The sequence below is a fragment of the Eucyclogobius newberryi genome, unplaced genomic scaffold (genome assembly GCF_026437365.1).
Source record: "Eucyclogobius newberryi isolate DKJ021-1_F unplaced genomic scaffold, fEucNew1.0.hap1 SCAF_20, whole genome shotgun sequence".
Taxonomy (NCBI): domain Eukaryota; kingdom Metazoa; phylum Chordata; class Actinopteri; order Gobiiformes; family Gobiidae; genus Eucyclogobius; species Eucyclogobius newberryi.
In genome coordinates, this window is record NW_027315835.1 from 10,946,960 (window position 1) to 10,961,744 (window position 14,785).

Consider the following 14,785-nt stretch of genomic DNA (forward strand, 5'->3'; position numbering starts at 1 on the left):
AATGTTCGGGGTCCGGAGTGAATCAAATCGGCCCCTGAGATGTTGGTACGTCTTACTCCGTCCGCTTGTTCTTTGTCGTTCAGCAGAGGCTCGGCAACGGCGCTGGGTCTTGATCTTCAACCTCTCCTGGTCTAATGATGGCCCTTGGGCACAAGGGCAGGGCAGGTGGCGGGGTCGGAGGTCCGGCCTGGATGGGACTAATCCAAATCGAAAGGCGTCATTCATCTTTTTTGAAGTTAAAAAAAAAAAAAAGCCATAGAAAAGGCAATAGTATGAAGTAAAAAAGGTTCGATGCTGATTTAGATATCAGTGGCTGCAGTAGCAAAAGTATCAATATCGCAATAACGGCTTACGTAGCATTTGATATAATTAAATATATCTGTCCTCCAGCTGACAGAAATGTACTAATTTTAAAATGAAATAGTTTAAACAGACGGATCTTGTTCGTGATTTTCAGAATTCAGTCTAAATTAACCTTGATGTATTCAAAAACTATTCAGAAAATGTGCAACCTTGTCTAATTTATGAGCTTGTTTTCCAGTATTGATGCTTTATCACGTAGTATCTTTCTCTATACAAGTTGTATTTCTTTTTTAGACAATATTACATTATATTAACACATTTTTATAGGCCTGTAGGGATGTCACAATATCAGATGTTAATGTTACAATTATTGTGAGAATAAACCTCACATTTTTAAACAATTATTCACGATTGTTAGCATTTTGATCAAACAACAGTGAAATCCTTAATTTGCTTTTAGTCACAAGTTTAATGTATTATATTCCATCACTTTAGTAGATCAAACTAACTGAATGAAAAAAGTAATGACACTGGGAATGCGTCTTTGCTTTTTTGGAGAAGATTAAACAGAAATGACTCACTGCTGCTGCCTATAATCCTCACAATTATTAACAGAGAACAGACTGTTGAATAAATATTATGTTGTGTGGTTTCCAACTCCTCAGTGGACAAGACTTCAGAAGGAAATGCACATAGGAAATAAATGACCATATCCTCTCCATTATAACGTTCTTGCCATCTCATAAAAACGCTCTTGAATGTAGAAAAATAAAAGCACTCACTCTCCTTCAACTCAAATTATTGTTATTTACTAAACCTGGAAACCAAAGGCAAAATATGACACATCATTAGTGTTGGAAACTACCACACATTTCCTCAATCATGTCTATGTATTTATTGGTGGTTTTGGTGTTTGGATTCCACACATTAGTCTTGGTCCGCAAACTTTGGTTCACTTGGTATTTGTGGAAAAAAGTGACCCAAAGTAGTAAAATAATGCCATGTTCTGGAGTACAACAAAAATGATACAACAGTGACCTCTTGTGGACGTTTGGTCAAACAACACTCACTTTACACAGGAGAAAACCCCTTCATCAACAGCCCCTTCTTCGTTTTCTTCTTAGCTTTGAGATCCTTCTGACCTTTAGTATGTTCATCTACCTGCGATGATGGCTGACCTTTAAACTCCATCCGTTTGTTCAAAGCGGCCACTCTTTTCACATTCGTGGTGGACGCCACAAAACTGTCCAGCTCCAAAATCGTTTTCGCCAACAGCTTTTTTGGCTCCTCCTCGCTCACACTATTCGTCGCAGCTTTGTCGACCTTTGGCTTTTGGGTCTTTGCACTTTGAGGAGGGTGAGGCCTCGGGATCCGCCCGGGCGCTGTGGAGACTTGCCTCTTCGGAGCACATTTGGAGATGGCCGCGTTGGTCGCCGCGGGGGTCGAGTCGCTGGGCGGTTTGGGAACGCTCCAGTCGTCTCTCAGCTTCGCGTTGAGCTCCATGTTGACGCCCACCTCGTCCAAGCGTAGAGCCTTTTTCATCGTGTTCATCTTCAAGAACATGGAGTCTCGGGTGAGCGGGTGGTGCGGACCCCTCTTCTCGATCCGAACAGAGGTCGCCTTCTCGCTCACGGCCACTTTCTCCGACCCTTTTTGTTCTAGAAGGAAAGCGTTTCAACCGGTTATTCATTTCATAACAATTACATGCAGAAATGGCCACATATTTCACATATCTGAATAATTAGAAGTCAGGTTTGCCTTCTTAATAACATTTCATAACACCATTTTACAAACATTATTGTATATTAAATGTGCTATTCATAGGCAAATACCTCTGAATGGCAAACTTCCTGTTGAGATAGCAACATATACAGTATTTATACATAATATCAGAATCACATTGGAGGGCTGAACTGCACACGTTTCTATGGACAGTTACATAGTTCTCATGACATGAAACTTATGATTATTATTTTTCATTTATTTTATTTTATTTTTATACGGTTTGATCCATTTTTGTCTTGCTCCAAAAGATGCCAAACGTTCTGTGTGAATATTTTTTACCTTCAGACAAAAATGTAATATATTAGATGTAAAACTGTTAGATCAGGGGTATCAAATATTTTTTCACCAAGGGCTGCATTTTGAAACTTAAACGGGGCAGAGGACCACAAACCTCTTGACAATGTCGAATTTGTTGAATGACAAAGTGAATAATTCAAAATTTTGCATTTCACGTAATTGCAATGAGCCTCCACTCCTTGAATTAGACCTAGAACATGAATATTAGGTCGGTATAACATCAATATACCTGAATTTTCCCAATTTCACAGTAAAAAGTACTAGTTTTTGTTGTTTGTTTGAGGGCCAACAAAAATTGCTCTGAGGGCCGCATTTGGCCCCTGGGCCCTAGTTTGGACATACATGCCTGTGTTAGATGGTCTGAAAAGTCAAAAAAAAAAAGAACAAAAAAATCCTAGATGGATTTTTAAAAACATATTTCAGCTAATGCAAGCTTGTGACTTTAATGTTATTTGAAACATCAGCACCAATCATCTCGCCTGTTTTTAATGCTCAGATCGTGTTAAAACAAAGAGCTTGAGTTAGCTTCATGAACCAAATGAAAGGTTTCTATTGCTTTTACCGTTCCACACAGACTGTTCCGTGTGTTCCGTCCCAACCTCACTTTCCAACCACAATCTGACATTACCTTGAGTTGAACATTTGGCTGTGGCGCTTATGAGGCTCGGCAGAGACTTTCTTTTTGTTTTCCCATCTCGCGTCGACACTTTATTCCCCGGGGCAGAGGCCGGAGGCTTCGTTTTATCCGACACCAAACCTTCTTCAGTCCGAACACGTTTTTTATTCTTCTTTTTCAAATCTGCGTTGTCCCAGAAGACCTCTCCGAAGTGGAAACACGTCACGCGCGCACTCGAGTTCACTACAAAGCTGGATAAAAGAACGAATATAAAAATAACGCATCGCCGTTAAACGTTTCTCTCCATCAGTTTTTAGCTTACCCGTTTTCGTGGAAACATACTGACAGAATGCGGCTGGTTTTGATACACGCCGGTATCACCTTGAGACAATCTCCGGTCAGAAAGTTAAATATTCGAAGATTTAAATCCCCACAGCCGGTGATCACACGCAGGTAAGTGAGAGTCACCGACTTGACCTCTCTGAAAAACAGGTAACGCTGTCAAACTCAAGTAAAACTCAAAATTAAACTTGAAATTAAAGCAAGGCTCTCGTTTTAGTCTTATTCATTGACCGAAATGTTACGCAGCGGGGCTTTAATTTGCGGCGTTGTGGATGTAAACGCTCACTTTGGGTGGTTGAAGGTCCTGATGCACTCTTTGACTTCGCAGTGAGTGCTCCAGGCCATGACCGCCCCTTGGGTGTCGCCGGTCAGAAGATGCCACTCGTTGAAGAAGAGGCAGCACACCGAGCTCTGGTGGGCGGTGATCACCTAGGCAACGGACAGAAAATATACTTGTAATTGTGAGGAATGCATCAGTTTCCCTGTTATTCCCTGTTATTCCCTGTTATTCCCTGTTATTCCCTGTTATTCCCTGTTATTCCGTTATTCCCTGTTATTCCCTGTTATTTAAGGTGGACTTGGGATATTGTATCAGAGAAAACACTGTGGTTCCCCCAGTAAGCAAATGTTCTATTACTTAAGACATAAAAAAACAAATTAATATAACAATATTCTTTTGCTTCTTTCAATATCAAAACATATCAAAGTAACTGCAATATATATTCAAAAATGACAGATAAACAATTAAATAGTGGCATTTAGAAACTGTCTTTAACCTTTGTCTCTATGGAAAACCCAGTAGAATTGAAATTTTGTTCTATATTGTACTACATTTAGTTGACTTTATTTGGTGTATTTATACCTGTTGTACATATAAATTATAGTTTTACACCAATCGAGCAGGTATTTGTGGAGAAAACGATACAAATCTGTAGCAAATGACAGGAAGTGACATCACACTAGGGACACTTAGTCCAGGCCAAGTTTATGCAGAATTTACACACATGCAAAAAAACGCTCTAAACATTAATTCAACAAAATAGTCGCTGTCATATATTTTTATGTGTCGAATTAAAAAAAGTTACATTAAAGGTGGTATGGACGATTTTTTTCAGCAATTTTTTTTTAATCATATTTCCTTGTGGCGTGGATAAATCATTTGTCCTGCCACGTATCAATCATAAAACGCACCTATCGCTCACTTGCAGCTATGTCAGGCTCGTCCCCACGTTTCCGCTTGTCTAAGCGCATGGATCTATCATAATATAGTTCCCTCAGTGTACGGGGCAAAATGAAGACGGAGAAAGACAGTTCGAGCTGACGCAGAAGTGGACAAAAATCTACGGGAGACGAGAGATGCGATGTGATCCGTTGCGCTAATAAACAAACGCACGTGTGTGTTATATCAGTCCGCACCGTGGACTTCCACCTGCGTTCTCAAATCGCCGAAAAATCGTCCATTGCGCCTTTAAAGTTATATTTTTACAGGTTTAACTTATATGTGATATCTCAGTAAAACAAATTAATGTTAGAATTAACTCACTTTCCCACAATAAACTGCAAAATATTGGGCTCTAACTTGGAAGTGAATCAAATGTATTAAAAATGTATGAAAAAATAGCTATGAATCACAACACAAAAACTAAAGAATAAATACGTGCTATAGGTTTTATTTTATCAGATCAAATGGGTAATTACATTTAAATTTTTTAACAATTTCAAGTCAGTCTTTAAATTCAGTTTCTCAATTACATTACTCAGAACTATAGTAGAAAAAGCTTCAGTTGTAGTCATCTGGATAAAAGAATTTAGATCGAGAACTCCGATATTAATATTATAATAATAATATTATTAATAATATCGGAGTTCTCGATCTAAATTCTTTTATTGACAATGACTCTTGGATGAGAGTCGAAACGTCTATTTTTTCAAACTGAGTCCAGATGACTACAACTGAAGCTTTTTCTACTATGGAACACGCCTGGACGAATGAGGGATTACACCGACATTACTCAGAACTACATATGGTGAATGTTTATAAGTATCAGTTACTGTATCTTGCAAAATCCCAGTTTTGGCCCAGTGTTTTCTGCGTCAATTCCTACTGTGATGTCATCAATTACAAACAGGAAGTGAAATTATAAACCTAAAAAAGCTATTCTGTGCTAATATTTTTAGCGCGCACACACACACACACACACACACACACAAATGCGACTTATACTCCAGTGAGACTTATATATGCTTTTATCTTCTCTATTATGCATTTTTTGGCTGATGCGATTTATAATCTGGAAAATAGATACAAAAATATACACACTCAAGTGAAAGAAGCACATACAAAAATATACACACACACAGACACAGACACAGACACAGACACAGACACAGACACAGACACAGACACAGACACAGACACAGACACAGACAGACAGACAGACAGACAGACAGACAGGCAGGCACACACGCACGCACGCACACACACACACACCTTTAGAACTTCTTTCCTGTCCAAGTCCCATATCTTGACATGTCCCTTGTTGCAGCTGCTGTAGACCCTGCTGCGGTGGATCCTCACACAGCGGACGGAGCCGGGGTGCATGAAGTTATACTCGTCACACGCCTTCCCCTCCTCCAGACTCCAGACTGTGATGGAAATGTTTCGTCACACACACAACGCCGTCACGTACATTCGCCGTTTCCAAGTGTGAGATACTGACTTTTGACCGCGCAGTCCTTGGACCCTGAGACCAGTCTGTCCCCGCACACGTCCAGACAGTTGACCACTCGCGTGTGGCCGGACAGCGTCATCACACACGTCTTGCTCTTGAGATTCCAACATCTGCGAAAAGACAGAGGAAGTGGCAATAACTGTATCAAGCAAGTTTAAAAAATGAGTGAGATATTGGTAAATGTAGTTTGTGTGTGATGTTGCTTGTGCTAATATCGGTATTGTTTTTTCCACATATTAGTATTGATTCCCATTGATCCAATATTCCCCAGTCTTTGTGTGCTCATCGTTCCCAGTTTGTCCAGTAGATAAGCTGTGCCCCTTTTACAGTTTAAATGGAAATAAATTTGTATGAACGAAAATGGGACTTGATATGCCTTAACTCTGCTTTTTTGTTGGATTCCACACAAATATTTTCTCATTTTATTCTTTTACTTATCTTGAGTTTACTCTGGTCCTGCCAAGTTCTGTTTATTTTTTTTATTTTTGTATTATTCATATTTTTTTTAATATATATATTTTCCCTCTCTTTTATTTTGTCGTTTTTGTGGTTTTATGTTCTAAATAGAAAGAAAGAAAAAAAGGAAATAGAAGAGTAATCAACCCATGTTTGCAATCATCATTAAAATAGAATAAATGTCACAATATGAATAAATTACACATCCCAGATAAATCATGTGAACTTTACAACAACCTTGTGGGCAGGACTGTGCAATCTATCTGAATTCAATCAAAATTGCAATTTCAACTAGCGCAATTATCGCATAACAAACATTTTGCTCATAGAAAGGCCTCTGCAAATGACAAAATAAGCTGTCGTTTTATGGAAAAGTCTGCAGTTTAGACCTCTGCAAACATCATAGTTACAAAGTGAACAGAATCCTACTTCAAAATATACATCTAGAATCTAATCGCAATCGCAGCACTATTTATGGGACTTGCTATAGATATTGACATGTTATTGATCATAAAAGCAAGCAAATATTAGATACTAGCATCAGCAGATAGAAATCCACATTGGATCATAAAATTGAGTATAATTTGGTCATTTTTTTATCTATTCCATCTACCGCTAACGCCAAAAACTCCAAACATGAATCAGCGCGGTTTGTATCTCGGTGAGCGTTTCTTGCCTGATGATGGCGTCGAAGCTCCCGGTGATGACCAGGCCCTTGTCCTCGCACAGCCGCAGAGCTCGGATATGGATGAAGTTTCCCTTGAGCACCGACGTGACTTTGGTGTCGAAAGAAACGTCGAGGAGTTCCACGACGCCGTCCCTGGAGCCCACCGCCATCATCTTCGTCCCCCTGTAGTCGACCACGCGGTGAGGGTCGCATCTGGACAGAACAATCACACCCAGTTATCAACGGGGACGGAGAAGGTGCTCGATTGTATTTGGTCACTGAAGTATACCGTATTTTCAGGATTATAAGTCGCACCTTTTTTAGTTTTTAGTTTTGGGGACTTATATGTGATATTATTTGTTATTTTCACACTGGCAACCGCATTTTACATATTGATTATTTTCACACTGACGATAACAAGAGGGCGCTCTAAGCTCTAAGCGATGCAGAAGAAGAATCGGCACTTCCTCTTCCTCCGGAATTTGTGGAGTTGTTTAGAAGTGACACAGAGGAAGAAGAATTCAATGGATTTAGTGATTTGGGGTAAAACTGATGCTTTGGTAAACTTGTTAGCATGTTCTTTATGCTATAGTTATCTGAATAACTGTTCATATGTTACGTTAACATACCAGACACTTACCACAGTTCTGTCTGTGCGTCAAGTAGCTGAAGGTGTTAGCGTTAGCATACGTACACCTATTCGTCATGATCTCTCATCTGTTATTATTTTAAACTGCATTTCAAGATTAAATCTGTTCTTGGTCTTGGATTTTATCGAATAAATTTCCCCAAAAATGTGACTTATACTCCAGTGCGACTTATATATGCTTTTATCTTGTCAATTATGCATTTTTTTGGCTGGTGCGATTTATAATCTGGAAAATAGATACAAAAATATACACACTCAAGTGAAAGTAGCGCATACAAAACTCTACTTGAAGCACCAGATTCAAAATGTGCTTCAAGATTAAAAAATATCTCAACTTTTGAGAACTGTTGAAGCATCAAATGTGGTGATTTTAATAATGAATAATGCAAAAGTTTGGTTAATTCTAATCAATTTAATAGAAAACTTGGTTGAACTAAAAACCTCAAATCAAACCCTCATAAACTTTACTTTTATTGTTATAATTTTGTCACTTTCCACCCCTGGATTAATCCCAGTCTTATTTGGACATTGCCAATGGATTATATTTGTGATGTATTTGGAAAAAAGAGTGCAGGCGCAACAGCAATAAAGAAAAGGCTGAAATATGACAAAATATACGCTGAAAACGTTTAAAGAATCGTCACTCACTGATCCCTGACATCGATGGTGAAGAACGCGCCGCAGAAAACGTTCCGCTCTTCCATCGGGATCACCTCGGTTTTCAGAACGCCCTGCGAAACGGACAAACCGTAAAGTCATACATCGCTCTAAACGTTTATTATAACAGAAACCAATGTATTAACCTCTTCGTCAAATGGATATCCCTTGACTGGCACTTCCACCTTGGCGACGCTGGCGTAAGTTGGACTCACGATGTTGTTTTCTTTGCTCTAGAAACAAAATCATCGTCTCGCCGTTTATTAAACCGTTCATTCAGAAATGTTCATCGAGCGTGAAAGTACCGACCTCCTCCACCTCCAGGATCTTTGGGTGGAAACGTCTTCTGAAATCGATCTCACGGGCGGTGGCGTTTGCGAGGAACTGCCACCGCAACGACACCTTGGAGCAGATTTCCAAACAAGGCTCATCCAAGAAGCCTTCAAATACAAGAGCAGATTTTTAGTAGATAAAGTATTAAAAAAGCATAAAAGTCAGTGCAGTTTTAGTAACAGTCACTACATTGTTTGTTCTTGGATGATTTTATGGCAGTTTCTTGTTGTTTACAGATTTCAATGACAAAAAGGAGTTTAAAAATGGAAGAAATGACTATAATACAGCTTAATACAACCTAAAAAATTTTTTAAGATGGATTATTATTATCTATTTACAACAATTTTCTTTGACTTTACTTTGCATGTGGTAAAATTGCTATAGAAATTAATTAAAACCGTGTTCAGTTTTGGTATTGTTTACATCGTGTGTACTTACTTACCCAAGATTCTTTTGGCCAGATAAACGGGTAAACTCGACATAAAATCTTTAAAACGACTGATCCCACTGTAGGACTTGGAGGAACCAGGAAGTACCATGATGGCAGGCTCTTCTGGCTCCTCATCATTCTTGTTACATCCTGAAATAGAGACACAGACATTCATAAATACATGTTTAGCGTTGCCTTTGGTCCAACTCCGCAATTTACTGACCCCCATGGGCAAACTGAGGGATTACACTTTATTGAGCAGGCGCAAAAAAATAAAATAAAATAAATAAATGAAAATAAATGAATAAGATTAATAAAATGAATACAATTAAATTGAATAATAAATAATAATAAAAGAAAAAGAACATTTAAAGAAAAATAATAATAAAACAATAATAAATAAATACATTTAAAAAAATAATAAAATAAATAAATTTAAATTAAATTAAAATTGAAATAAATAAAAAAATAAGATAAAATAAATGAAATAAATAAAATTAAAATTAAAAAATAAATAAATAAAATGAATTAAATTAAAATGGATAATAAATTAATAAAAAATAAATAAAATACAATAAAATAAAATACAATACAATACAATAAAATACCTTCATACGTCAGCAGGCCACGCGTTTGTCTGACGAGCAACACGTCTATTAAATTGGCCAGAGTTCGTAATAAGTCATTGTCACAGCGCAACAGGAGGCGACAGAGATAATGAGACCTGATCCAGTCCGGGCAGCGGTCAAACCAGTCCCGTATCGCGTGCCCGTCGAACCCGAGCGGCTTTTCTCGACATTTTGCGCCAACGCGGGGCTCAGAAGACACGGGTGAATACGTGAATATGGACCACGACGCGAGGTCCAAGACGAGCCGCAGTTTCTCCAGCACTGCGGGGCTTCTGCAGCGGTGAAGCAAGTCCATCAGGAACTTCCTCTGAAACGAGTCCCCCACGGTCCATAAAGGGTCCACGGAAATCGGCGGAGTTTTGGCAAAGACGCAGAGATGGCACATGCCGCAGAGGGACGCGCAGGGGGCACAGTCTGTCAGGTCCGCGTGATTCTGTAAGTTATCCATGTCCAAATATGCGCGATATTAAACCTAATTAAACATTAAACAGCGCAGGGAAAAGGAGCGTCTGGCTGCAGAGAGTCCCCGTAACCAGGGGGAACCGTCAGCGTCCGGAAGAACACACCGCTCACGAGGAAGTACTTCAAAGTAAACACACTTCAAACGTTAATGCTAGGTGACGTCATCGTCACGGCGTAACATCATCGTCATGACAACAGCCTAATTGGCCCCCGTTCTCTCTCTCCTTTTCTCTCTCCCTCTCTCCCTTTATCTTCTTCTTCTTCTTCTTCTTCTTCTTCTTCTTCTTCTTCTTCTTCTTCTTCTTCTTCTCCCTCCTCTTCTTCTTCTTCTTCTTCATACGTCATAAGGCGCTGGTACAGCTGGCAGCCCGGTGTAAACGCTCTCTCTTCTTTCTCACACTTATTGTGCTTTATCGCCTATATTTTGTAAATATAGTTAGTATATTTTTTCTATTTTACTGTACGATAGGGACACGCGCTGGAATAGTTTTTTAATTCAACTGTTTTTGACATCCGAGTGTTGCATTACCGCCAGACTTTATTCCTTAGACTTTGTCGTAGTCCTAAAAGTTCTTCTTCCAGTGCCTTGACTTGGCTGGTATCCAAGTGTTACATTACCACCAGACTTTATTCCTTAGACTTTATTCCTTAGACTTTATTCCTTAGACTTTATTCCTTAGACTTTATTCCTTAGACTTTATTGTTGTTGTTGTTGTTGTTGTTGTTTTATGGCGGTTGGCAACCAAGTGTTGCATTACCGCCAGACTTTATTCCTCAGACTCTGTCGTAGTCCGTAAAAGTACTCCTTCCATTGCTTTGGTGTTACAAAGCCCATGAGGTCATGATATGTCTTTGTGACTAGAATAGTTGTTGTTGTTGTTGTTGTTGTTGTTGTTTTATGGCGGTTGGCATCCAAGTGTTGCATTACCACCAGACTTTATTCCTCAGAATAGTTGTTGTTGTTGTTGTTGTTGTTGTTGTTGTTGTTTTATGGCGGTTGGCATCCGAGTGTTGCATTACCGCCAGACTTTATTCCTCAGACGTTTCGTAGTCCTCAGACTCTGTCGTAGTCCGTAAAAGTACTCCTCCCATCGCTTTGGCGTTACAAAGCCCATGAGGTCATGATGTGTTTTTGTGACTAGAATAGTTGTTGTGTCAGAGACCAACCGGCTTTATTCCAGGGAGACTCTTCTTCACCTTCCTCGCCCTCTTTGACGTTCGGTGCTTTGGAAGTACAAAGTTTCAGAGACCAACCGGCTTTATTCCAGGGAGACTCTTCTTCATCTTCCTCTCCTTCTTTGACGTTCGGTGCTTCCACCGTACAGCTTTATTCTTCAGGCTTCATTCTATAGGCTTTAATATGCCCACTGATGTCGCTGCTTGGTAGCCGTGCGTCTACGAGACTGGGCGAGGACTTTGTTGTTGTTGTTGTTGTTGTTGTTGTTGTTGTTGTTTTATGGCGGTTGGCATCCGAGTGTTGCATTACCGCCAGACTTTATTCCTCAGACGTTTCGTAGTCCTCAGACTCTGTCGTAGTCCGTAAAAGTACTCCTCCCATTGCTTTGGCGTACAAAGCCCATGAGGTCATGATGTGTTTTTGTGACTAGAATAGTTGTTGTGTCAGAGACCAACCGGCCTTATTCCAGGGAGACTCCTCCTCACCTTCCTCGCCCTCTTTGACGCTCGGTTAGAAGTCCTTCTTCCATCACTTTGGCGTTTCTAGGCCCACGAAGTCCAAGCGCGTTAGGACATCCTCTTGCTCCTCATCCTCGGCTCAGTCTCCAACACCCCCCACCTCTATAAACGTTTACCCAGCCCTGTGCTACATAAGTAAGCAACCACAGCCTGACACAAACCCTGTGACTGGATTGCCAGAACGTTCCGCAGATTGAACTCCCGCCCATTATTCCGAAACCACAAGGCCAACCCGGCCCTTTCCCTATCATAAGCCTCACAGCAAATCAGCACATGCTCGACAGTCTCTGGCACCTGACAGTGACCACACAGACCGGTCGGATGTTTGCCTATCCTACTCAGTGACCAATTGAGTCCAGTATGGCCAATCCTCATGCGGGCGAAGGCCCTTTCCTCCCACGCGTTCCTGCCCATAGACCCGCAAGGACCCACACTACCCTGTATGTGATAGAGATGCCGTCCAGTAACACAGTGGCTCCAAAATTCCTGCCAAAGGCCGACCACATGACTCTTGATAACGGGCTTGATTTCAGACTTGCCCAACTCAACCGCCACATCAATTGATGGCCGCCGAAGGGAACGTTTAGCCAGTGCATCAGCCATTTCGTTACCATCCACCCCCACATGCGCAGGGACCCAAATGAAGGAAACCCTCACATCCTTCCTGGACAGGGAGAGCATCAGACAGAAGATGCCATTCAACACATCCTGTCTGCAATCCGATTTCCCAGATTTAATACTTTGCAATGCAGAAAGGCTGTCAGAGGCCACCACAATGCCGCAACACTGCAAAGCAGATTCCGCCCATTCCAACGCCAACCGTATCGCTATAAGTTCCGACGTGAAAACAGAAAGGCGATCTGTCAACCTCTTCTTGACCGCTAGCCCCAGGTCAGGCACAAAATAAGCGGCGCCAGTACGCCCACTCTCAGGATCCCTAGACCCGTCGGTATAAATAAACACATCACCTGAGTGCTTATCGATGATCGCTTGAACGGCAAACTGCGGTGCCCTCCCAGCGACTCCTCTAAGCTTGCCATGCAAGCTAACATCAACAGGAGCCGGGACAAACTTCCACGGAGCTATAGCAGACAAAGCCACCGACGGGCTCACACGCAGATCACCAACCCCCGCAAGCCGCGCCTTCGCATTTCCTACCTGGCTGAAAACCATACCGCCAGCCTCACTCTGCCCCCCATCAACCCTGAGAAAGTCCCTCACCGGGTGAGAGCTCGTATGACCTTGCACATTCACCCAGTAAGCCAACAGAAGTTCTAGCCTCCGGAGCCGTAACGGCAATTCCCCCAACTCAACCTGCAGCGCCGAGACAGGGGAGGTCCTAAAAGCCCTACAGCAGATGCGCAAGGCCTGGGCTTGCTCCACATCAAGCTTCTTTAAGTTAGTCTCAGCCGCAGACATGTAGGCTATACAGCCATAATCAATAGCCGCCCTCATGACGGCCCGATAAATACCCAGGAGCGACCTTCTGCTGGCCCCCCAGTCCTGGCCGGATAGACAACGAAGCAAGTTATTCACCCTTTGCATTTACCACTGACCTCATCAATGTGCCGACGCCAACTAAGCCTCTCGTCAAAGGTGACCCCCAAGAACCTCACCTCCCTGACCTGTTCGAGCACCTGCCCATGCAGTCGAAGGGAGACGTCCCTATGCCCATTGAAGAAACAGATCACTTGAGACTTCCGTACGGACAGTTTAAACCCCCACTTCAGGGTCCACTGCTCCACCTGCTGTATTGCCCTTTGCAGTTTCGCCTCGTAAAACCGGAGATTCCTCCCTCTCACCCATAGAGCGCCATCGTCAGCATACAGACCCATCCACGTCGTCAAAGATGTCCTTAATCATAACATTGAACAAGATAGGGCTACACACACTCCCCTGCGGGATCCCATTCTCCACCCCATAGACCCCAGAGTAAGCAGCGCCCACTCTGGTTTGGATACGCCGGCCAGACAGAAAGCTCCGGACCCAGTTAAACAGTTTACCCTTCACACCACACTTCCGCAGCTTAATGAGGAGCCCATCCTTCCAAACCATATCGTACTCCACATCAAAGAGCACTGCAATAACCTTTTCTTTCTGAGCCCTGGCCAGCTGGATATCAGATTCCAAACACAACACGGAATCCATGGTGTTCCTGCCCCTACGGAAACCACTCTGGTGCGCAGGAAGCAAACCCCGACTCTCCAAGAAGTAATCCAACCGCTCGGTAACCATGCGCTCCATCGTTTTCCCGAGCTGCGACGTCAAGGCAATCGGCCTATAACTTGAAGGGTCAGACGCTGGCCTACCCGGCTTCAGAACCGGCACCACCGTAGACTGTTTCCACGCAGATGGAACACAACCTGAATCCCAAACACGGTTGAAAAGACCCAGGACTAGCCCAAGCGTGTCATCAGTCAAATGAGAGAGCATGTCATAGCACACCTCATCTCTACCCGGGGCTGTCTGTTTCGCCTTAGAAAGTGCTCTCCTTAGCTCAAACAAACTAAACGGAAGGTCAAGGTCATCTTGAGTCGAAGGCTGGTGCCCAATCAGCTCAGAATTCTGGGCCAAAGTACTCTCCCTGTAGTGCCTTTCCGCAGGTGAGAGATTGTCAGAGCTGTGCACCGACACAAAGGTGCTGGCCAACAGTTCAGCTTTGTCAACGTCGCTGACTGCTTCAACACCATTCAGTACTAGGACCGGGGTCCCATGACGGCGCTCAACCCCAT

At 42.1% G+C, this 14,785-nt stretch overlaps 1 protein-coding gene across 1 annotated transcript; it reads right to left on the reverse strand.

Moving 5' to 3' along the window:
* Positions 1–1,374: 1,374 nt before the first annotated feature.
* fbxw10 (F-box and WD repeat domain containing 10) lies at positions 1,375–10,310 on the reverse strand. Its single transcript, XM_072456870.1, has 12 exons — positions 9,876–10,310; positions 9,280–9,417; positions 8,814–8,944; positions 8,651–8,737; positions 8,496–8,578; positions 7,208–7,411; positions 6,064–6,185; positions 5,835–5,989; positions 3,630–3,772; positions 3,324–3,482; positions 3,014–3,252; positions 1,375–1,961 (listed from the first exon to the last, which is right to left on the reverse strand). Exons 1-12 carry the CDS (start codon positions 10,279–10,281, stop codon positions 1,375–1,377), a joined length of 2,454 nt encoding a protein of 817 aa, XP_072312971.1. The 5' UTR covers positions 10,282–10,310.
* Positions 10,311–14,785: the final 4,475 nt, after the last annotated feature.